The 25,490-nt window shown below is 39.4% G+C and overlaps 2 protein-coding genes and 1 long non-coding RNA gene across 3 annotated transcripts; 2 read left to right on the top strand and 1 right to left on the bottom strand.

Annotated features, from left to right (window-relative positions):
• The first annotated feature begins 5,662 nt into the window (after positions 1–5,662).
• On the top strand, positions 5,663–7,389 carry LOC148913530 (uncharacterized). The gene is made up of 4 exons (XR_016119986.1): positions 5,663–6,384; positions 7,016–7,093; positions 7,199–7,242; positions 7,335–7,389. It is a non-coding gene; the product is annotated as an uncharacterized LOC148913530 (long non-coding RNA).
• Positions 7,390–7,621: 232 nt separating this feature from the next.
• Positions 7,622–12,878, top strand: LOC116286983 (high affinity cGMP-specific 3',5'-cyclic phosphodiesterase 9A-like). Its single transcript, XM_031693586.2, has 14 exons — positions 7,622–7,689; positions 7,769–7,847; positions 8,323–8,410; positions 8,490–8,564; positions 8,668–8,754; positions 9,413–9,484; positions 9,574–9,689; positions 9,818–9,917; positions 10,060–10,116; positions 10,932–11,045; positions 11,117–11,221; positions 11,508–11,636; positions 11,793–12,050; positions 12,535–12,878. Exons 2-14 carry the CDS (start codon positions 7,777–7,779, stop codon positions 12,613–12,615), a joined length of 1,353 nt encoding a protein of 450 aa, XP_031549446.2. The 5' UTR covers positions 7,622–7,689; positions 7,769–7,776; the 3' UTR covers positions 12,616–12,878.
• A 1,666-nt stretch (positions 12,879–14,544) lies between these two features.
• On the bottom strand, positions 14,545–24,480 carry LOC116286984 (dorsal root ganglia homeobox protein). The gene is made up of 4 exons (XM_031693587.2): positions 24,411–24,480; positions 23,807–24,270; positions 21,001–21,173; positions 14,545–16,312 (listed from the first exon to the last, which is right to left on the bottom strand). The coding sequence occupies exons 2-4, from the start codon at positions 24,051–24,053 to the stop codon at positions 15,947–15,949; spliced, it is 786 nt and encodes a 261-aa protein (XP_031549447.1). The 5' UTR covers positions 24,054–24,270; positions 24,411–24,480; the 3' UTR covers positions 14,545–15,946.
• Positions 24,481–25,490: the final 1,010 nt, after the last annotated feature.

The raw sequence follows: 25,490 nt of genomic DNA, 5'->3' as shown, positions 1-25,490 counted from the left end.
CCAGCCTCCGTCACATACAGGGATTGCGGGTGTAAACCAGAAGGGAGGCGATTCACCTCCAACTCGTTAAGTCTCTTCTTATGCTTGTCCCGCACGTGGACTTTAATAGCATCTTTGGTGTCTGCATAACCTAATGCCTTTGCTACCTCCTTTGCTTTAAAGTACAGCTTGTCGCTTTGCACTATGCATTGCAGTTTAGTTTCATTGTTTTCGAATACGCGGAGCATATTATACGTAAGGGATATTTTTTATCCTTTCGCGAGCCTAGTAGGCAACGCTCTTTAGCTGATTCATTTCTACACTCAGTTGCGCGTCTGAGACTACGAAGATATATGCGTTGATCTTAGTAGTGTCGCTGGCGTCTTTGGTGCGCTTGATCTCCAACGTAATACCGTCCTGGGTATTTACCAGCCGCAATCCCTGTCCATGTAGGTCTTCGTCGTTCGTCGTGCGCATGTCGATCCACAGCGCGTACTTATCCTTAAAGAATTCCTTTGGGTCAATTTGGTCGCCAAACTTACGCGCGACTTCCCGGTACATATCCGCGGGCTTTATCCCTTGTGAGTAAACCTTATTAGGCACTCCGTTAATGCTAACGCCTACGTTAGTGATGTTAGGATTAAAGAACGCCTCAGAGTCACGCAATCCTGCCGTGTATGTCTTTGCGAACAGCAACATTATCCCTGTAAGGCTGCGCCTGGGAAGGTTAATGCTTTGGTTGATGACCTCTTCGACGTTATTTGTAAAGCTGAACGTCTTGTACATCACGACGTGATCGTAAAGGAAAGCCTTCCCGGAGCTGTATTCCATACCGGCGCTACGGGCTAAGTCTTCGCTGTATACCGTTTCATACTGCAGCTCTAAGTTAGTAACGGAGTATGGGTGGACGGCTGAGGAACTTACGTCCTTTCCCTGTAGGATGTTCGTAGTGTCTGCTAGGGTTACTTCGAACTGCAGCTCGCTTAGCTGCCTTGGGTAGTATGCACCGTGGTTCGCGATAACTTCGAAATCTAATGGAACGACATATTTAGTACCATAAGCCGTCTTTATTTCGTCTTCTCCTGAGGCGCCAGAGGTTGCGCTTCTTACCTTGCGTATAGCATCATTGGCGATTCCCTGCTCTATCCTTTGCGCGCGGTCAAATGCAGTCAACCATAAGTCTTTGTACGTGGTATACAAATCATACCTATTTAAGTCCAAGAGGGATTCCCCTGCGAACTTCACCCGCATCTTTGAGACAATGTTGCGGCCAAGGTCGTTGACAACGTGACGCGCGTCCGCAGTGTTTGGTTGTATTGCTAGGTCAAACCTTAGCGCCAGGGTGCCAGGAACCAACACTAGGTTATCCGTTAGGCGGGGCACGCCTACGTACAGCGTTTCTCCAGGTTTAGCGCTGCTGGGGGTAAAGGTGACCCGGTGAAAGGTGCGTTCTGCTTTCAGTCCGCCAACCTGCTTAGGTAATATGTTGGGGTTTAACTTTGAGCTTATCATATATAATGGAAGTAGAAGGAACAGACTTCGACCCCACCACTGAAGAAGGTCAAGTAGATATTAACGACGACGAATACGACGCATGGACTAAAGGCGCGGAAACCGACCCCCTAATCTACGACATGGCTCTAGAAAACAAGTATGGTAATAGATGGAAAAGCTTCAAGGCCGCCTTGAATCGCATGTGGCAATCGAAAAACCACGGCAGCCCCGTCCCTGAGTACTTGGAGCTTCAAAACATAGAGCAGCCTGAGGCAGCCGCGCGGGAAACTGTAGAGTGGGCAACGCGAGAGTTAAGGATGCGTCATCCCCACATTGACACTGACGCGATAAGACTCACAGAAAAAGGAAACAAAGTCCTCATAAGCGTCAGAGACCTGAGACAACCCGACAAAGACCGCTGGACGAAACCACAGCTCCTTTTTGACGAAAATGGCTCGATCAAGGTTAACGTGGCAAGATTAAGGGGCTTTCAAGAGGCCGCCCGAAGCATGTTAGAAGGTATGGAAGCATTGAATGAAAGGATTGCGCTAGAAAAACACGCTATCGAACTGCAAAAAACGTTAATGGAAAGGGAAACAGAGTATGAAAAACAAATACAACAGCTAACCGATGCTCAAAAGAAAGAAATCAAGGGTAAAAACGAAGTCATGCTACGATTCAAGCGAGAAGCTGAAACGGCTTTAGACGAAAGAGACCAAGCCAGACAAGCCTTCAATCTTGCTATGAAAGACCTGGATATCAATAATGAGGAAGCTAAGGACTTACGGACCGCCATAACTAGGTCTTTAGAGGAACGGCGGCAGTTGGTTGCCGAAATTAACACTAAGGAAGAACAAATCCGGCAAAGAGATCAGGCCGTCGAAGACCTGGAGGGGCAAATAGAGCGACAGCAGGAAATAATCAACGACCAAACCCGCCCCGAAGAGGAAAGGGAAGCAGCTCAAAAGGAAGTGGAGGCCCTCGAGGTACGCCTTGCGGAATTACAGGCGCAAAAGGAAAACCTGGAAAGAGAATTGGGGCTTACCACCAAGGAAAAGGTAAAAAGAGCCCTTTTGAAGTATGGCGTTCCGCTGGCATTTGCGGTCGCTATTAGCACCGTAGTAGGAGTTATCCTATCCGCGCTTAAGGCTACAGGCGCAGGCGTAAAGAAATTAGGCAATGGGCTGGCGGACTTGGGAAAAAAGATGGCAGCCGGTCTTCCTGGGCTGCTGGGTTCGGTTGTTTCCTTGGCACTTAGGGCCGGCGGAGAACTGCTAAAGTTCGTGGGGAATAACGTTTGGATCTTGGTCGTCGCTATTGGAGTGGTACTCCTGAAGAAGATTCAGGGTTAATCTTATCTGGGTACGTTACTGGGGGCTTATCCTTGTCGGGTACCCGAGGCGTTCTCGGCTTGGGATAAGTAAAGATAGTATTCGCGCCGCCTCGATAATGCGGAACTAACGGCAGCACGCTCATGGTGCTAATGGGTTTGTGGTTCCAGGCGGCATCGTCGTTTTTATACACACCATTTATCACTACATAACCAAAGTTTGATCCGTCGCTGGTAACGTCGTCAGGAAACACCTGCAGCTTAGCATACTTACAGTTAACTACCACGTGAAACGTAACTGGTGTTAGGTTTTCACCGCTAAACTTGTTTGGCTCCATCGAAAAGTGAGCTACTCTCCTATTGCTCGAGGAAGTTCGATAGGGAGTTAAAGGCTCGTTATTCTCATCAACAAGCCTAAACCCCACGTTTGCGCTTACCAACGTACCAACGTTAATGGTGCAAACGACTAACGCAGGACCTCCAACTTCAACCCACATCCCCACATCGAACCACTCATGTTTGTTGTAACTCTCTGACCCTAGGTAGTGGAGGTAACGCATTTCGCTTAAATGTGGATTCATATATTTAAAGGCTAAGCACCGTAAGAGTGCTAATTGTCATGTGATTATAAGCCTTATTTCTCTGATCTTCTATGCTATTTATGCAAACGCTCCCGGTGTCGTCTACGCGTATCTGCAGCTTTACCTCCCCATGGCAATCGGCAACCATGTGTAAAGTCCAAACCAATAAATTTTCAGCGCTACTCGTCGGTGGTTCTGCGGAAAAGTGTGCTGGCTCCCTGTTGTTCGTCTTCGCGCGCATTGGCCGTAGTGCGCCGTTAACATCACAAAATCGAAACCCAATGTTAGCATGACTCGCGGAACCGAGGCAAATGCTACAAAGGATTAACTTCTTCCCTGAGTAGTTCAAATTCACGGACATGCCCGTGACATCAACCCAAGATGCTTGGGTGTATTTTTTCTCGCCTGTGTAAGTCGTATAAACGCAATCTACTCCAGCTACGTAGGGGTTGTTCATCGCCATATATAATAACTCAGACCAACACCCGCGGCTGCTAAGCCGGCTTTTAGTAAGTTATGGTCGTATTCCTCGGGTATCGTAGGCATAACATGGGCCTTCTTTGATGGTTTCTTAACTACGGGTAGCTTCGCTTCGTGTGACTTTTTTGGCTTCTCTACGAAGTGAGGAATGTTCCTAAGAGTGTCAGAGTTCACGTCATTCACCCCAAACTTCATATCCTTAGTAGCTCGCTGCAGCTTGTTGTTATAACCCACAACGGAATTGGTGTTAATAACCAAATTACTTGGCATTAACCAACAACCAGGCGACAAAGCGTAATCCAGTCGCACTTTAGACTGCTGCACCGCTAATTGATATCTCTGCACCGATTTAGATATGTCATTTTCTATTATTGCAGACTCAAATAAAGTTAGGAATTCTTGTTGCGTTTCCTGTGAAGCGCCTTGGGATCCAACAATGGGGTTGCGGGTATTTACCTGCGCTCCCAGGATGCAGTACACGAATGCTTCTATGCTACGGTTAATCCTGGCTAGGTTTCTTAGACCTTTTCCTTTCATTAACACGAACGGATCCCAAGTGCCGGGGTAGTTTGTTTGAATTCTAGTAATTAATGAATTATTGCCCTTATCACCACCCATATCGCTAAACTCTAACTCATTACTTGGGTATTCCTGATGTCCGTAGTCGGCTGGCTTCTCACCATTGACACCCCAAACATAAACTATGCCTAGTCCATGCGTCTTACCCTCCTTATAACGAAAGTCTTCTTGCTGTGGTTTGAACTCATTAATTAACCTTTCCAGGGCTGCGGCGTCATATCGGTTATTCATTGGATTAAATGCCTTATCTCCCGGTAGGGGTGCGTTAAGCTCCTTCAACAACCTCCTTACCGTAAAGGCAACGTGAAACTGCATAATTGGAATGTGAAACATGTCCGCGGCAACACCACAACCTTTAGTGGCAGCCCAAATAGCAAAGTCTAACTGCTGCGGCCAATACCGCATATTGGGCCCTGCTAACCATTCCCTGGCCTCTTTACCCGACGTATGCTTCAACATCGTATTCTTATAGATATTTCTTAGTATTACGTTAAATGATTGTTTACCCACTGAAATCTTCAGGTGCGTTACCAGCTTTTCGAAGTTGTTTACACCACCTTCAGCATCGTAAAATGGGTAATCTTCCGTAGTTAACAATAAGTTTCTAGGAAAATTAGGTGCTTTATGCTCGGGTTTTGGTGGCCTTTCTTTATGAACGGGGTGTACAATCGTCAATCGCTGCACCTGATCACCTACTTGCTCCAGCTTCGAATGTTCCAAGTCTGCATTGCTGTACATCCTGGAGCCGTTGAAGTAAATCCCATCGGGTCTTCTTTCGAACTTACTAGGGTCTGCATGCGGAAACATCTTCCTAAAGGCCCTCCAGTTCCAGTAATCCCGGTTGTCGTGATGTGGCTGCTCCTCGATATCATTCCCAAAAGCGTCGTACATTAGTATATATAATGGATGTTATACCATCAGCACCTAAGTTGTACCCAGATGTTCCCTATACTACACCTAACGAACTAAACGCCGAAAACTTTCGTCTGAATAAAGCGAACTTAATCCTGGCTTACTTGGAAGGACAAGCAAAACACTACGAAAAAGTTAGGAAGAAATACGTCAGAGCCCGGAGTACGCTACATAAGATTGCGATAACTTCAGGATCCATTTCTGTTGTGTTAACGGGCTCCGGCGTTGCTACTTCGCTTACTGGACCGGGAATAATCGTTGGAGTTCCTTTGGCCGGCGTTGGGGCAGCTTGTGGTATTATTTCGGCTTTTGCTACGGGTATTATGAAACAGTTGTCAAGCAAAATATCCAAGCATGACACGACAATAGCTCTGTCAAGGGCTAAAGTAAATACTATCACTGACCTCGTCTCAAAGGCTTTGCGTGACAGAAAGATAGACGACGTAGAATTCTCGCTTATCTTAGCTGAAGAGGAAAAGTACGAGAAACTAAAGTCGGACATAAGGAATAAAAAAACAGTCGTAAAAGATCTTTCCGAGGAATCTCGCAAAAAGATCTACCAGGAGGCAAAAGAAGAGCTTCAAAGAAAGCTTGCTCAGTAAACATCTGCTTCGAAAAGAGCGTGACGGGATTCTATTTACATATTGAACGTCAGTCTAGAAATTACGCGTAATATAAATTCAGTGAATTATTACGCGTAATATAAATTCAGTGAATTATTACGCGTAATACGAATTATTTGGCGAATTATTACGCGTAATATGAATCATTTAGCGAATTATTACGCGTAATATAAATTATTTGCATAACCTTATTTGGCAAATTATTACGCGTAATATAAATTCATCGTATGAATTACGCGTAATATGTTATTGTCGCCTCGGAATCCATCCTAACAGGGGGTGGTTGGGGTCTATTTTGTAAAATATTTCGTAAATTACGTCAGGATAATAAGGAATATCCTTATCCAGCCGACAAAACATCCACTCGGCTTTTGTCATATCAGAAACCTCAGGAATAGACTTACCGGTAATTTCAGACAAAAGATAGGGAATAGCTTTGTAATATTTCCCTAGTTTTAATTTTTTCAATGTCTTCCGTAGGCTTTGTGGGGTTGGCTCTTCTAAATGGTCTATGATTTTCTTCTTTACTTCGTCGCTTAAATATACCGGTCGATAACCTTGGATATGACTCATCCAGTCCCTAAAGTATTTTATTCTTTTGTATGGGGTTTTCTTACGACCTCCATTGGCGTAATACTGCTCTCTGGTAGCATTTGGTACGGCATTACGAATATTCTTACCACACTCGTAACACTGTGCTGACGTGTCGTCTTCTATTTGCATTTTCTTACCACAACACCAAAAGGGTTCTGGCTTAGGTACGATAACTTTAGGTCTTAGACAAATTATGCAAAAGTCGTTAACGAACTCTTTACATTCTTCGCACTCCATATATAGACTAATATATTTAAGTGCGCTGTTGCCCTCAACCACACTTGGAGTGGGGGGTCGTCCGTAGGTGGATTTTTGATACGGATCTTGCCCGTGTTGAGATTGCGCTGGAACCCCCATTCCCTATACTACTAGTCACTAAGTTCCACATGGAAGGAGATTATTAAAGTGTTGAAGACGAGTAATTTTATTTTTTCTTGTTCAAGGTGGACTAACCTTGTCCTCAAGACTCAAGATGGTAGTATCGTGGTTATCGAGCCAAATATGCCGTTGAATACTGCAAGGTAAAAATGCACTTTAACAGTACACATATCATGGCTTATTTAACTGTCGTGTTTCTAATTATAAATCGCTATATCTTGAACATATTATTTTCTTAATTAATCCAGGTCACCGTACATTGTTTGCGTGTCTCCAAAGAACCAAAAATACGGTGAGTAAATTTGTTAAAAACAGTTGAAATTGCGTCAGTCTGCCACAGGTCAGCATATTGATTGTGTTGTTCTTTGTCGTTATTTTATCAAGGTGAGGAAGAGACACTACAAGGTGTTCTATGCCAAGTAGCCGAGTCTTTTACCAGGTATGGATGTGCTTTTCCCCATGCGGGGGTTGCCTGTGCTGAAAGATTGGCCGCGGCGAAGTTAGGTCACGCCCTGCTAGCCTCACCACAGGAAACCCGCCATGATAAGAGCCACGAAGCTCGATGGGAAGACACATATTTAACACGATATATATATATATATATAGTTATAAAGTTCTCACAGGATAGATCATAGATTATTTTTTTGATGGCTTTTTGTTTCTTTCAGTACGTTTACAGCTTCACATTTGAAGTTGGAAACTGAAGCGCGGTTGCAGCAACTCGATGGAAAGATAGAAGGTTAGTACCCAGTCTCTTCACATACGGGACCTATCCAGAGGGGCTATTCCCATTGGCTTACATGTATGTGTTTTTTTAGCGGAGTCAATGAAATTGATTGGGCTGTCACACCTCAATAAAGACGTGGCGGACATCAGAGAGCAGATCAGACAAGAACGGTAAGACAGTGCTTTCTATACAGCGGTAATCAGTATAAGATTTGGTACTTACAGTATAAAGGCTACTCCTAAACAGTCTTTCAGATATTTGTCCATAAGATCTTTAGACCCCTTGCAGATGTCGGAATGCAGCTCAAATTGAAAACATAACAATAGGTTTCCAATTCTCTTGATTGACATTCTTTTGTTTTGTCCTCCAAATCGAGCTGCTTTCCACACACGCAATTATTGATCAAAATTGGATAAATTAATATATTGTACATGAAGTATCTACTTGATGCGCGTCCAAGAATCTCTCGTCCAAGCTTGACCTGTCCTAAGTAGCGTCCCACAAATATATTCCCAGAAAAACAAAAATCTTTCCTAATTCCTGGGAAACTAATCGCTGCACCTCTTCTGCCCAACATGGCTGCTGCGTGAGACATTAAGAACAATGTTCTAGACACAATATGACGATGTTGCATTTCTCTCTAAGAATCACTTGGCAATCAATCCAGGACAACCAGAATAAATCTGATATGAACTACATCAACTCGTCCATTCCTGTAGCCAGCTATTCAAAGGTAAATTTTCCATCAGTAAAAAAATATTAATATCGAATATATTTGTTAATATCGAATATGTTTGTTTGTTTTCTTCCAGTATACTCTGAGTCCAGAAACCATTCGTTATCTCAAAGAACCGACATTCAACATTTGGCACTGGGAACCAAATGAAGTAAGCATACTTTAAGCTAATGCCCACGTCCCCTCCCTCCACGGGCAACTTCTAGTCTTCCTTCTGAAGGTGAACTAAAATCTTTCTATGTTCTTTTGAACAGATGATTTGCCTCTTTGAACAAATGTACAAAGAGCTTGGCCTGGTCGAGGAATTCAACATCAATCATAATGTCCTCAGACGTTTCCTGGTACGTTGGATGAAATGTTTCCGCAGCGAGATCTCCTCTCAGACTCTTTTATTTGCTGTTTCCATTTCCTCCCGGCTCCCGGTGAAATGGCGGCCATGTTGAAAAGTGGCCACGCCTTCGCATGAAGACGAGGCTATATAAGATAAAGAAGATTTCCTGCTCGGTCGTTTCTTCCTTTAATTAGGCGATGTCGTTTACTGAAGGCTAACGGCGTTAAAACTAGTAAAATATAAGCTTTGTAAAACTCAAGTAAAAGTAGAACTAGTACTCATTTCTACTCTTCCAACTGAACATATCTTATACCGCCATCCAACAAATGGTTACGTCATTTGGTCTTCTGATTGAGGGTAGTATCGTGGTGTACGGGAAATGTCAGAGGGATTCTATTCAAATTCAAATTCCGATATGCAAATATATTCATTCGGCTAGTAGTCGTGTCCTAGTCGTGTCCTAGTCGTGTCCTAGTCGTGTCCTAGTCGTGTCCTAGTCGTGTCCTAGTCGTGTCCTAGTCGTGTCCTAGTCGTGTCCTAGTCGTGTCCTAGTCGTGTCCTAGTCGTGTTCTAGTCGTGTCCTAGTCGTGTCCTACGATAGCATATATCATTTTAGCTATTGCTTCGCGGGTTTAATTTAATCGCTTCTTAATCTTCTTTCACCTCAGACCTGCATTCAACACAATTACAAAACCAATCCATTCCACAACTTTCGCCATTGCTTCTGTGTCACTCAGATGGTAGGTCATTTACTAATTCCTGCTATTTTCGTTCAGCAAGTGTCTCTTGGTTTATTCATTTGTAACTCATTCGTGTTTGTGTATTCTAGATGTATACAACTATTCATTTGTGCCAGTTGACAGAAAAACTAACGAAACAGGACATCCTGATTTTACTTACGGCTTGTATCTGTCACGATTTAGATCACCCTGGATACAACAACACGTGAGTATGACGTCATGTGACGTCACGTGACGTGACTGACGCCATCTTGGATACGACGTCTGTCATATTAATTACCAAACTGACTGACAATGCTTCAAATAGATCAAATCGATGTTGATTCCTTTCAGATACCAGATCAACGCCAGGACAGAGTTGCCCATTCGTTATAATGACATTTCTCCACTAGAAAACCATCACGCCGCTATTGCATTTGATATTCTTGGACGGGTAATATTCGAAGTTTAAAGGAGGACTGGTAACTATCTTGTAACCAGTCCTCTTTTGAACTTTGGCAGAAATGCCTTTTTTTGTCTTTTGTTATTGACTCAAATTACCTATTCTAACGATTCTTCCTTTTGTCTTTCCTCAGCCGGAATGCAATATTTTCGCGAATATAAGTAATGAAAGATTTAAGAAAATACGACAGGTAATTGTCATTGTAGTCGTGAACTGCTGTTATTGAACTAACCGGTAGTGCTGCCATGGAAGCCTAGCTTGCGTCCTCCACCCGCCACCCCCCAATACATACACACACACACACACCCAATACATACACACACACACCCAATACATACACACACCCACCCAATACATACACACACCCACCCAATACATACACACACACCCACCCAATACATACACACACACACCCAATTACATACACACCCACCCAATACATACACACCCACCCAATACATACACACACACACCCAATACACACACACACACAACCAATATATACATACACCTAAATAGTTTCTACATATTTCTGGTGACTACTGGTGACCGAGTGACCTGATGTAATGACACGTCGTGACTATTTTTATGTCGCGTGACTAGCTCTGACGTTGCGTTACAACACCCACCCACCGTGCAATATAGTAAATTCATTGTGACACAAATTGAATCATGTATTTTTGGAATGCATGTGACGTCATAGCCGCCAATTTGGTTGACTTTGGTCTTGGTGTCTTTTGTGATGTCAACCAAAACATGGCGGCCCGACGTGTTTTTTATTTAATTCTCATCCACGATTACACGGTGGAGCAATTTACTCTATTTTTTTGCAACAACATTGCAGCGCGTAACCTACAGCGCAATTCGAAAAACGTTGCGAGACAAGTTGCAGCAATCGTTACCAAAAGTAGAATCCGTTGATACACCGTGTAATCACTCTTGCTTCCTGTGTCGCAACGCCGTTGCAAGCTGAAGTTGAAAAGACATAAATATACTTTTTTGCAGGAAATAATTATGCTGATTCTAGCCACAGACATGGCTCGCCACAGCGAAATCGTAGAGAACTTCAAGAGCAAGTTGGATACTTTTGACTTTAATAACGATGAATATTTGAAATCGGTGAGTATACATCGTTCTCCTGTCATTGTTAGATCTATGCACGATTAAAATGATTTCAAATTTATTTTCAGTTGAAAATGATTCTTATAAAATGCTGTGATATTTCTAATGAAGTTCGTCCCATGGAAGTGTCCGAGCCGTGGGTTGACTGTCTACTCGAAGAATACTTTTTACAGGTACTGCGTGACTATGATAATCAGACGATGATGATGATGATGGTGATGATAGTTGATGGTGATGATGATGGTGGTAGTGATAGTTGACGATGGTGGTGACAAAGATGATGATGGTGATGATGATGATGGTGATAGTTGATGATAATGATGATGATGATGGTGGTGGTGATGAGAGTTGATGGCGATGATGCATGCATGATGAGATTATTAAATATGATGATAATGATGAATACTGATGATATGATGATTTATGATGAAAATGAAAGTTTTTACTTTCTATTACTAGAGTGACCGCGAAAAAGGAGAAGGACTTCCAGTGGCGCCCTTCATGGACCGTGACAAGGTTACTAAGGCAACGGCTCAGATCGGTTTCATCAAGTTCGTACTTGTACCATTATTTGAGTCATTAAGCAAAGTGAGTATTTTCCATTGATTTCAGACATTCGTCATTCCCTTGAGTATTTTCTCTTTGTCTACCGGTGACGCTTGACAATACACACGTGCTTCGAACATTGCATGTTATTTAGAAATGTTTCGCCCATGCGCATGAGCCATAACTTCTGTCTATCAGCTTTTCCCTCAGATTGAAGAGCCAATGTTGACTGCTCTACGAGAGGCATATGAACACTACGAGCGACTCAAAGTAGAAGAAGAAAAATCCCGACGAGGCATTGATTATAACTACCATGTGCTCAGCACAAGCTCTACGTCAGTCAATGACGAGAAAGATACCACTGATGAGTCGAAAGAGAACAAGAAAGACGACAGCAACAGGGCATCGTCTTCAAGGTTCAAGGACTGGCTATTCTCTAACAACAACGAGAAAAGCGTGAGTTTATCGTATTTTGTTCTTAATTGAGGAAAGTATAACGGTAGAACACTCGCATGTCACCTGATCTGGGGTCGTGTTTTCGATTCCTGAACTCCCCATCACATGCAAATAGAGGTTCTCCGACATGCTAACTTAGAACGAACGACACATCACGTCACAGAACCGTAACAGTACTCTTATTTCTGATTGGCTGATAAGTTGTTAGGTAATATGTGTAAGTGATTCATTAAAGGACATTTTTCTTGTGTCATTTGATAATTTACGAGGATGAGTCTTTAACGTCGTGAGTATTGTCGTAGTTGGATGACAAAACATTTCGCAAGCTGTAGTTCAACTTGGATGTCATGAATTTCGTACCATGATCTTGACGTACCTTTTCATATTAATGCACAATTTACTCGAGTACGAAAATGCCTTCGTGGTAATAATAGTTTAATCTACATAAAATGAATCACCTGTGACCGAATTTCGCAATTTTCAGGATAAGGAAAAAAAGGAAAAGAAACAGGGTGGAATCTTGAAGAAGAGCGAGAAAGAAAAATCACCCAAGAGAAGCTACTGAAATATGACGTCATCATTAAATATATGAACTGAAATATGACGTCATCATCAAAGATATGACATCAAAATTTGACGTCACCAAAGACAAGATATTTAAATATGACGTCATCACCAAAGATCTGAACTAAAATATGACGTCATCACCAAAAATATGAACTGAAATATGGCGTCATCACCAAAGATATGACGTCAAAATATGAAGTCACCCAAGACAAGCTGTTGAGGCTCGTCCATTCAGATAATAATAATAATAATAATGATAATAATAATAGTAACAAAAATGATATTTATATATATATTAATAAACTAATTACAATTGCAATAAATATATAAAATATATACTATAATAAGATATAAAAATATTGCATATATTATAAAATACATATCGGGAAAACCATTCGTCAGATGATTATAATAAATGGGCAATGCGTCCTCTCAGTATTGATTCCTGGTTTGCCATAGCAACAAATCACTGGTGAGTGGCATGGGTAATGACGTCACAGTGGTTCGAGTGAATCACATCGCTCATTGGTTCGTCTACGAGAAGTCATCCAATTAGAGCGCAGTAGATTTACATTGGTACCAAACATCTACATCTCCTGAAGTGTGGCATGCAATGGAATATGCTAAACCTTCAACAGCCTTTCTGAAGGAAGAAAGCAGATATGCCGAGAATGATATTCACTGTGGTTATATTTTCACTCCTTTTCCTAGCTGAATATTATAAAAATATGGATGTATTTGACATACATAAATCTTATTTGGTATTATAATGTGTATCATATTACTTTTTGAATCTTTTTCTTTTATTTATTCCTACCGAATATGTCTTTATAAAATGACTGTTATAAATCAAGTGTTCTGATTGGTTGAGAGCGCGTGCTTTATGAGATCGAGCACTCAGCACGCCTGCGCACTTTTAGTTGCGTCATTCCTATCTAAAATAAGGGTTATTGTAATTCATATTTTATGAAATAAATAAAAATCTTGCTTGCTGTGCTGTGTGGAGCTATAAAACACTTGGGATTGGCAGAGCACTCGAGAAGCGTAAAGAAGCATTCCGCTACACGTCATGCTTCTCCTAACAATTCTCTTGTGTTCTGCCAACCCCCGCGTGCTTTATAAGTGCACAGAGCACGTGCGCAACTTTTGTCTATTTCTTCAATCATATATGTATGTATGGTGTAAATAAGTATGTAATGTAATCATATTAGTTTGGTTCCAGTATGACTGAAAGGCTAATTAGCAATTAGTCCTCGAGGCCAAATGGGCTATGACTATGACAACAAGTCGGTCAAATATCAGTATCGGATGCAAACAAGTTTTGAATTAAAGTTCAATTTAATGTTTTGGTTTTCAAAGCCGGCACTTTTCGCTACTAGTATAATATGACTTATAGCCAATCAGAATGCAGCATTGATGATAAACCACTAGTTGTATTCGACTAATAGCGTGCATTGCGCGCTATATCGCAGGCAATTGTTGCTGAAGTATAGGATCACAAATTGTATTCTGTGACTCGGATCGATTGCCTGCAGCAATGCGCGTAATGATGCACCGTGCGTCCAAGTTTCAGTAAGAATTTCAAAATCAAAAATACTGTTGTGCGTGATGTTTACTGAAAATGTCTTTTTCCGAGCTTGACCCGACTGCTTGACGACTGAAGGACACCAGAATGTCTTCCCCGAATGCATGAAATGTCTTAGTAATATCCGTGAGAGCTCAATAGTTTTTCCATCCGACTTCGACTTCATACTACTTAGGTCAGCTGCACTAAATTGAAAGAGTAGTTGACAATTTGATTTAACAAGCACGAACATCCGGTGACCTGTTGGAATGCGGCGCCAGTATTTACATGAACAAAAGCAAAGTATTTTACCAGCCCAGACATAATTCTTACATTAGCAACCATGGGCAAAAAAAGTCTAGCTAATACCGACAGTTTGTTTCATTTTATTTATTACAAATTGACATTTTTAAAATCTGGCAGCTGGAATTTACAATACCACTTAACCTTAACGACTAAATTTTCAGTCTGAATAAAGTAAGTATCATTTATGAACAATAAAAAATTCAGGCATTCAAATCTCAAACGAAAAGGATAATTTTAAGAAACGAATTTGCAGTCAGTGTGGCCAGCAGTATCTATCATCACGACATGCCCATTGCTATTCTCATTTATGCTAAAAAGTTTATTTTCAAAATATCTGTACATGAAAACAAATATGAATAGAAACTTTCACATCAAAAATGTACGAAAAAGAAGTTATTTCGTTTCAGATACCTATTGATGGTTTCCAACCATTCCCAAGAGAATTAAAAAACAAAAGACACGGCGGCCATGTTGGAGGATATAACAAAATAATTCATTGGCGATTCTTTTGTTAAGTTCCTCCAACATGGCCGCCGTGAAAACCATCAATATTGTGTCATTGTAGCGTGGCTATCAGTTTCACCACAATTGCAATAATTAATGCAATTCATCAAATAAAGCTAATTCCATTTTTAAAACATGCAAATCAGTATGGTCAAAAAAAGATTCGTTCTGCTGTACGAAAATTACTGTACGGACGTTCATTACCGTGAGCGTACCGGGATGTCCTAGATAAATTGAACTCTACACTTCAATGTGCACCCGCGGAATACAGCCAAATTATTTTTGTCGGAGACCTTAATTTAGTGCCTGCGATCGACTGGACTGACTTATCCAAATTTAAGGAACTTGTGACCACCCATTTTGCTTCCAAAATGGAACATTACTTACCACCTTAAAATCTTTTGAATTCGAATTTTGATAAATTTTGATATGTTTTTCTTTTTATTATTGTTTTTTCTCGTCAATTTTAATGTTAATTATGTTTGTACTGTATGTAAATTGTATGGAGAGGGAATATCAATTGGGACGAAAGTTCTGTTTTCTTCGCCAGTCACAAAATTTGTATGTCTCAAGTTTTATAAAATGTATATGTTTATATTGTGACAAATAAACTAAACTAAACTAAACAATAGAGCGGTTTTCGTATGATTGTGAAAAGCTTACGGCACGAGCGCGGTCATGACACGGGAAGGTATGCGCCAATCCAATCACACTGCGCGATAATTTACTCTTCATCCAATCAAATGCCCGAAACACGGCGAGATCACGGCGCACACATGGTCACGCCAAAGTCGCGGCGCTGCCAGACTAATCACATTACACGAGAGAGAAAAATAGCCAATCAAAATTCTAGAAAACATCACCGTCACGGCGACACGGCACGCATACGGCACCGAGCTTTTCACTGCTCTAAGTATAGTAACATTTCGTCATTCCTGTATCGTGACTATCTAGTCTAGTAGTTAGTATTGGTAGGAGAATGGTGATGGCGAGCCTTGAGCCTTAGATTGACTATACTCGAATGCCTATGAAAATCGCGATAGTAATCCAAATCCTGTGGATTGAGTGTTGCGTTGGTAGGCGAAGGGACACCATTCATACAAAACCTTGAACATGCACAGAAGTGGTCGCCACAATACGGGGTTGTTCTGTATCGGAAGGGAGGTAGCGTAGGGTATGCTTGCGTCGTCTCGGTGGGTGATCTGACGGGGCTTTGAGGTGACAGAGTCGTCGAAGAGGATTCGCTGGCTGGAACTATGAATCCTTTCTGATTTGGACTCTCTTGTCTTCGGCTTTTTGCGCGTCTATTTTGAAACCAAATCTAACAACAACCACAACAAAGATGTTTGTCAATACCTTAGCTATATTAATGGACCTTTCTCAAAATTATTTTTGCGAGGCTAACATGGAAATACAAAAGAAATGCCACAAATTCCACCGACAAAAAGTGTGATTTCTTTTGTGTTTTCATGTTAGCCTCACATCCAAGATAATTTCGAAAAGAGTCCATCGGAACGTGGGAAATTTCCTACAAACTAGGTCAGTTAATTTGGTACGAAACCTCCATTAAAAGTCATGTAATAGATGACGTCATAATGTTTCCATGACGACCACTACATTCTTGATTGATGATCACTTTTTAACTGGTAAAATGCATGCCAGAGAGTCAAACATTTCCTTCATTTAGTTCCAAGTATGTCAAATATCTTTGGCTGTCTTCACTCTAGATTGCGTGCTTGATCCTGAACCCTTTTAATATTATTTCTTAAACTTTCTACGACATTTCAGTCAGTTATTCCATACTGTGTCCTGTAAGAAGACACAGATTATATGTTCTTCCCCTTTTTAACATTTCCACTTGAACTCTATCTTTCGATCGATCACGTATATAATCAATGTTAGCTATTCGATGCTCTATTCACGATATACGAATCTATGTCGTTTATTGGCACGCGCATCACATCAGTGTCAAGTGTCATATTTTTTTAGTATTAAGAACGCTGTTGTCATAGATAATGTTTAATAATCTGAACCTAAGAGCAGCATTTCGTCAGTCTTGTATAGGAACGCAAAACCTAATGCGACAAACACCTTCACCTTCCATTTATTTTACCCTTATTTTCCCCAATGGATGCCTTTCTATGTCTGGTATTTTATTTGCCGTCAGATTTTGTTTTATACACCCTCTTTACGGTAGACACCCCTAGTACCATCTTGTCCTTTGCTTAACTTATGCGCGCTTATCTTACCATATTTACTGTGTGTGCCCTTATCTTCAATTCTCTCCTATGTGAACCCCCTTCTAGCTATAAGCACCATTGGTACAATTGCTGCTGTTACACTCGGTACTTTATTTGCTATCCTTTACTATATACGCGAGTACCATTAGTATCATTGTTGTCCTACATCTGTACGCGTTCCCTTTTTACCTTTATTTGCTATGTATACCCAAAGTATGTGTATGTGTATGTGTATGGCGCGATGATGGCGGCCACGCGGACATTGAGCTCCGTGGTTTTAAATCTTTTAACTATATATTTACTAGCCTCTCTACTTCAAAGACCTTTCCAAATTCAACAGTATTCATTACTTGAATTCAAGATTGATGATTCCACTGGAACTAAGTCATTTAGCAGTAATATTGGATGGAGTATTCTTGCAAAACTTCATGGCAGGTTCGTCAGGTGTAATATCAAGAATGGTAATTGCTTTAAATCTCGACTACCGGCGAGTAAATGGACCAAACATGGCCAAACTTCTCTACTTATTCCTGGCCACGATCCACCTTTTGATATCACTGTCTTTTCAGATATTTCACCAAATCCTGGACCACTACATGCGATAAACTTTCAAGCTTCGAATAATTTGCATAAAAACTCTCAAAAACACACTTCGAATACAATGAAATATTCTAGAGACAAACTTTTCAAAATTCGACGCACTTCTTCATGTACTCTTACTGATTCAAATTACTGGGATTTGAAAACTACAGATCTTTTTCATTCAAGAGGAAAAAGGGTTGGATGTAAACCATCAAACAGGAATATTAAAGTTAGAATTTCTACAATCAACAATCCATCTTCTAAAGAGAACAACAGCTATTGTACACAGGACGAAAACCAAGGTGTGAATTGGAATAATTTGGTTCAAGTGGAAACATCATCGTCAAGAAGAAACCATGTGAGCATTGGCGCTATTGCAAATACTACTATAAACACTACTCCAAATACCACAACACTATTCCCTGTTCCTAAATTTATGTTTCTCAACGTATGCGGATTAACCAAAACTAAAAACAACATTCGCGCAACTACTGGACTGGAATTGGATTTGTATGCTAATGACATTGATGTTTGCGTTATATCAGAAACACATCTCAAAAATAGCATTCCAGATTCTTCTATCTACATAAACAATTTTACAGTATTTCGTAGGGACAGAGGTTGGAACAATATCGACAAACGAAAGAATGGTGGAGTTGCAATCTACATCAGGGATAATTTGAAAGTCATCGATGTCAACAGAGCAGATCAATTTGAAGTTCTTAGTGTTAAAGTTGAATTACCATCGAAAGACATAATGCTTATCATTGGAGTTTATCATCCTCCCAAATATAACTACGATGAGCAATCGTTAGCTAATTATCTATCTAAGTTAATTGATGACTTTCTAAATGGAAACCCTGAAAGTGTGGTCGTATGTGGAGGAGATTTTAATCGTTTTGATATTGTTCACTTTCAAACTTTAATTGATATAACGGCTCTTGTGGACTTTCCAACACGCAAAGACTCAACGCTTGATAATTGTCTTACTAACAAACCTTGGCTTTTTGAGAAATGTTATGCCATCAAGTCTATTATTAAAACTGATCACAAAGGTGTAATTCTCCCAGCAGGAATAAAATTAAAACCACTACGTTTCAAGTGCTTTTTCAGAGACTACAGAGAGAATAACAAGATTTCCTTTAACAACTACTTAGAAGGCGTTGACTGGTCACCTGTCCTTGAAGCAGATGAAGTAAATAATGCTGTTAATACCTTACACGAAATCATTAAAAGAGCTATGGACGAGTGCTTTCCATTACGATCTGTAAAATTATCGTCGAGAGACCCAGTCTGGATGTCCCCGCTGTTAAAATTCTTGCTAAACAAAAGATCTAAAAAGATGTGCAGAAATCCAAACAGCGACGTACAAAATTTAAACAACAGAATCTCTGAGTTAATCAAGGAAAACAAAACGAAACTTGGCTCTGGAAAGATAGGATCAAAGACATGGTGGAAGAGAGTGGATATGTTATCTAATAGGAAACAAAATCCTCGACCTTGCTTGGACGCTGATAGTACTAACAGCTTAAATGAGTATTTCTGTAATCTCTGCACAGATGATGATTATGTTGGTCCAACTAATTTATCACATGACACTAGCAATCATGCGGTAGTACCACCAACTTTATCTGTTATGGAAGTATTTAAAACTTTAACTAACATACAACGAACTGCAACCGGGCCAGATCAAATTCCGTTTTGGGTCTGGAAAGATTTCGCAGATATATTTGCACCTGTGGTAACAAGATGCTGGAATCTATCATTAAAAACATCTATTTGGCCGGACATATGGAAAAAAGCGAACATCAATCCGCTACCTAAAGTAGACATCCCTACCAGTAATGCAGACTACAGAGGTATCAACATTACCCCTGTCATTGCAAGACAGTTTGAAAAAGCGGTTTACAGAAAATTTTGCAGAGATACATTTGAAGAATATCTGAATAATAACCAATTTGCTTACAGGAGAGGAGGAAATTGTATTAACGCTTTGATTAAATTACAACATCGTGTCTTAGCTGCCTTAGATGATACAACATGTAAAGCTGTGAGAGTCTTTAGTATGGACTTTTCCAAAGCCTTTGATTATGTTAATCATCATAAACTTTCTGAAAAACTCAAACAAATGCCGCTGAACCCATACTTAATCAACTGGTTTATAAATTTCTTATATAATCGGAAACAGCGAACTATATGTAACAATCATTTAACAGTTTGGAAAAACATAAATAGAGGGACATTACAAGGAACAGTTAGTGGACCATATCTATTCAGTATTTTTATTAATGATTTAGAGATATTTGATTCCTCCAGTCCTGATGAGGAAGTGTTAATCAAATATGCAGACGATAGTACTATTGTATCTCCTGTTTTCTGTGTTAATGGAAATCTAACTGATAATTCAGTCAGTTATGTTAATTCTTTCATGTTATGGTCCTCAAATAATAGTATGTCATGCAATCCTACTAAGTGCAAAGAAATAATTTTTACTAAGAAAGGAATGGACCAATTTAGTTTTCAGCCTATTTCTAATATTCCTCAGTGTAGCAGTCTTAAAATCTTAGGTATTACTTTCCAGAGTGATAGTAGATTTGACCTTCATGTAAAAGATACCATTATAGCTATAAACAAATCTTTATTTGTTATAAGATCCCTTAGGAAGGAAGGATATATACAAAAAGAAGTTGACCATTTATTTTCAACAATTGTTATATCAAAACTAATTTATGGTCTTAGTGTTTATGGAGCATCACCTCCGGAGCTTACCACCGTACAAAACTTTTTAGATCGCTGTTACAAACGAAATTATACAACATACCATTATAATATCCAGGATCTTTTAAATAAATTTGACACAAGGTTATATAAGAAATCGGTTAGTAGTGACCATCCTTTGCATAGCATAGCGCCTAAAATACAAACGTCCAAATATAATTTAAGGAAATCATATTTTATTAGACCTAGAGTTAATTCTCAACGTTTTAAAAACTCATTTGTAAATAGAATAATCTTTAGTAATTAGTATCTTTTTATCAGTTTTTAGTTTTATGATTGTAATCACGTTAATGATATGTATTTTATCATTTCTTTAATAAAGACATTATTATTATTATTATTATATTATTATTATAAAGTACCCATTGCTATCCTTTACTACAGTATATGTGTTATGTGCATCCTGTACCTGAACACGTGCTTCAGAGAGCCCCAGTTTCTTGGCCAAAGCTTCTCTCGTCAGAGCATCAGGATAATGAGTTTGATCAAAAAGCCTTTCTAGTTCCCTCAACTGTTCTCCTGTGAAGTTCTTTCTGTTCCTCGGAGCGCGGGTTCGGGGTGAACATTTTGACATGTCCTTACCTTGACAACGAGAAAGAAACGTACAAGAAAGTAGGTCAATTGCAGTGTTCCAGGGCTTTCCAAAAATTTCATTGACGCGCAGAATGATCGCTAATCGCGGAAACAATTCATTCAAACATTTGAAACGTCTCTTTGCGTGGAATGTGCTCTCAATGAATTCTGAATAATTATTCGAAAAGGCCTCAATAGATACAGAGTCATAAGTTCAAGTCGGTAAATATGACGATGAAAAGTTGATATAACCGTCGATGAATTGTGCTATTAGGGGTTAAGAATCTCCAAATGATCGCTGATTTTTGCTCGTAGGCCATCTGTCAGTACGATTAATTGAACGTCAAAAATATTTCCGTGGCCTTGGGCCATCACGCCTCGGTCGCCGAGGTTCACAGTATACAGCCTCCAAGTCTCTGCCCGTGGCAAAAGATCGGAACAATGTACGACAATACTTGAATCAGGCTCAATCAGGCTCACGGAACTCCTAATCTTCGTTAAGACATGCATCACGAGATAAATGGATTTTCAGGGTTTGACTATAGTCACGCAGGCTGACGACCTCACACATACATGACATTGAATTCCATACTATTTTCATAATAAAAAAGCGAATAAAATTGATTCTACAAACTTGTTAAAAAAAATCAAAGCTTTTGCATTCTTATCCTAACAGAGGCGATCAGTAAAAAAGTATTTATTTTAAAACTGTGGCTACGATTTTAAAACAATACAGGACTGAACTAAGTTTTTTCTTGATAGACTGCGCTTGTCTTATTCAACTTTGTCTGAAATCAAACGAAGAATTACGTCCTCTAGCTCTCGTAAAGAAAGATATATTAATAAATAGAGCGGTAACTTGTGTTAACAACCATTAATTCATGCAGTATGCTTGCTGATAGGTATCGCTTACTAATTGATGTTTAAGTAAAAGTTCTTCAAAATGACAACTTCTTACTCTATTGAGTTAAATATTTTCCGGTCCGCGAGTGAGATATATACATTATATCTAGACTAACGTATCGCAGTAATTGAACTTTTAGGGGATCTTTACACTGAGCACCATTCTCGTAGAATACGCAAAATCTAAAAAAAATCTTTGAGTTGGCGGCGGAGTTTTCAACAAGCGTAAATATTAGCATAAAATGATTATTGTCCACAATTTTACTTTATTCTCAATAATGGATAATATGGTATTTGAGTTACACCTTAAATTCCTGAAGGAGAAAATCTGGTAGGAATTTTCCAACCCTTAGATTCAGTGCAGTTATAAATGCCTTAAAATACGAAGTTAATTTGGAAAACTGAATGGAAAAGTAAATCAATCGTCCACCAATATTTTACTGTTCAATTAAATTTTCGAAAGCTTGGAATCCGGCAGTCATTGGACTCTATGCCGGTCTGGAGCGTTTATATGAATGTAGAAAACATGTCCGCTCAAGAAGACTTCAGGGGTTAGTTTACTAAATATATGTACCACTTAAATAAATACTCTCTAAATGTTAATAACAATTAGATTTCATTTCTATTGAAAAGGTCTCCATTAGCCTAAGTACATCAGTCAATCCAGTTTTGCAAATTAATATGTCTAATTAATAGCAGATTTGATCAAATGAACACTCGCTATAGCTGATTTATACCTTAATTGCCAATCGACATGACTTGCTTGCTTTCGCTATGAGTACGAAGATAATACTGGAAGTGCAGTAATATTCAAAAAAAAAAACTTTAGTCTTATTAAACTTGAAAATGAAGTGAACAACTTTCAAGTATAAGTTTTAATATAAAATAGATATATTGTTTTCTATCCTGATGGAAACTTAGTACGATTTTAAAGGGAAGTTTCTTTTTTCTTTTCTCTGGTTTTCTTATTGATAGGCCTTGCTCTGAAAAGTTATGTGAAATATTTTGAAATCAGCGATATAAATGCAAGGCCTTTTGATGTTCTTTTTACATTTTATACTACTCCTGCTTGAATCTAGAAAACTACGAATAACTGATGGACAAGTAAATAAGTCAACCATGGAATTGAATGGGAATGATGTGTTTGGACATAGACAGCATCAAAAGCAGTTTTCCATACGCAAACAGCTATATACCATATACTTTCTAACTCACTTCCTTTCCCAGGCGCCCAGTATACCGCATGTTATTCACTCTCAGTCATTTTGTCCGGTTTTGTTTACTTAAAGCTCAGTTTTACTTTTGATTAAGGATATCATTAAAAGTCATTTTCAAGTTGAAAAAATGATTTATATTAAATCCACAAGCTCTGACAAACTAAACATGGTGCTTAATTGAAGGATAATGAACGATTATTTTCGCGCTTACTATCTAATCATTTTTAAATTGTAATTCCGTCAGTATAGTCTAAATATGCGAGACATTTTCATCATTATATTATTGTTGTACAAACATTTGGACTAATTTTGATGAAGTAAACCAGTCTTTCATAAGCTAATAGGTTAAAATTTACAATGTCATAATCATTGAAGTAGAGGATTGTAAATGTCGACCCAGTTAGCAGCTATAGCGCGACGGAATTGAACTAAATTTTCATCTTCTTTCTTTACTGATCATTTCCTTAGAAACTTAAAGCAAGGAGGACATAAAATATCAATTGGGGATGAAATAAGTTTTACCTTGATTGAATTCTGTAGAGTGTATTCTAGTTTCATCTTGACGAACACTCTTAGCAGCGCCATTATCACTAATACCCAGAATGCCTTCGATGCTGAAGGGAAGAGTATTTATCTGGTTTGTGTTTGAGCTGGAATCTTTTTTCTCTGGATTTATACGAGAATTGTTTGGTGGCACTTTCTTGAGTTCGTTGTTTTCTCTGGAGGTGTTTTCGTCGAATTTCGAAACAAACGCTGCCAGACCTTCCATTTTGTGGTGCCCCAAGTACACGGGAAGTCAGTGACTGACTGGCTGGCTGGTCGTCGGTTACCAACAGATCAGTATATCATACATCAACACACTTGATCTCAATAATAGGTGAATATGTCAAGAATACCAGTTGACTTCTGAACACTCGTCGAAATGGACCAAATGAAGCCAATTAGTGCTACAGTCCCGCCACGAGAACTAGAACCACACTCCAAAACTGAGACAATGACAATAGAGAGCGTCAGAACAAATACCACTTGGCATTTATCCTATACAGTTCTATATTAAACTCCAGTCATTGACTAATCAAATTGATTATCTTTTTATTGCTAACATTTTATTAAAATAAACGAATACCTCCCGCGCTTTTGATCCTTTGTCGTGACATTGTTTGCACGTCGCAGGATAACAGCATCTTGTTTGAGGCTTGATTAATGAGTTAATGTCATGCTGAGCTGATGGATAATTGGAAAGCAAAACATGTCGTGTCTTACTATAAGAGTCTCTCTACTCAAGCCGGTGTTCCCGCGGAGGAATTATGCGCTCCTTAATTAATTTTGTGCGTCTTATGTCAATGACACTGTAAGTATGACTATATATCAGTCGATTAATCAACGCGATCATAATCATTTAAGACCAAAAGATAAGTAGATTTTATAACTTTTCAGAAAAAAATAAGAAACTAGCTAAATACTAAAACCAAACGGATGGAAATAGTTTCGAAACGCTTTATTAACCTTGATTTGAACACCTGTTTAGCTGTTGAATGACAGGCGAGCTTGGAGGTGGTCGTTTTTATTTGTTTAGAGTCTAGATAAGTGTAATATTGACAAAAACAATTACAATACAGGGAAATTATCGTCATTAAACAGAAATAATTAATGCGTTTCAAGCCGAGGGAAGAGCTAGTTCAAACTGATGACAGCTTAATGGTTTTTTCCTTCCTATGATTTTTGCATTCGTTTTCCAGAATTAAATCCAATTTGTGTTTGTGTGCGGTGAATCGAAAAATACTCAAGCCATGATAAGAGGATTATAGAATTGACTCGTACTTCGAACAAATAGCTACGCCGAGTTTCAAGACATAACAAGAAGAAGTCTTTGTGCTTGTATTTACTAGACAGAGCGCTTTGCATTTCCTTTCACTGACATGCTTGGCTTTGTTTCGCAACTGGGTAGTGAAAAAAGACAATTGAAAGGAAACTGGCTCAGGAAGGAAGACATTTGACGAGTCTTTTTTTTATGAAATACTAGAGTGTCTCAGTTTTACTCACGAAACTAAAAGAACAATTGTTGTTTTCAAAATTAAAAAAATATTCATAAAAAAGGATTGAATCAGCTATTTCGCACATGTGCCGGGGCTGAGTCATGGCAGCATATGAGCAAATTAGTTTCCATTCTTGAAGACTTTTCTTTACATTCCTTTCGTTCTTCTAT

Source organism: Actinia tenebrosa, unplaced genomic scaffold (genome assembly GCF_029948245.1).
Source record: "Actinia tenebrosa isolate PJP-AT-01 unplaced genomic scaffold, QUT_ActTen_1.0 PGA_scaffold0__85_contigs__length_37466705, whole genome shotgun sequence".
Taxonomy (NCBI): Eukaryota; Metazoa; Cnidaria; class Anthozoa; order Actiniaria; family Actiniidae; genus Actinia; species Actinia tenebrosa.
The sequence above is the reverse complement of the archived record's forward strand: the minus strand, read 5'-3'. Positions and strand labels throughout refer to the sequence as shown.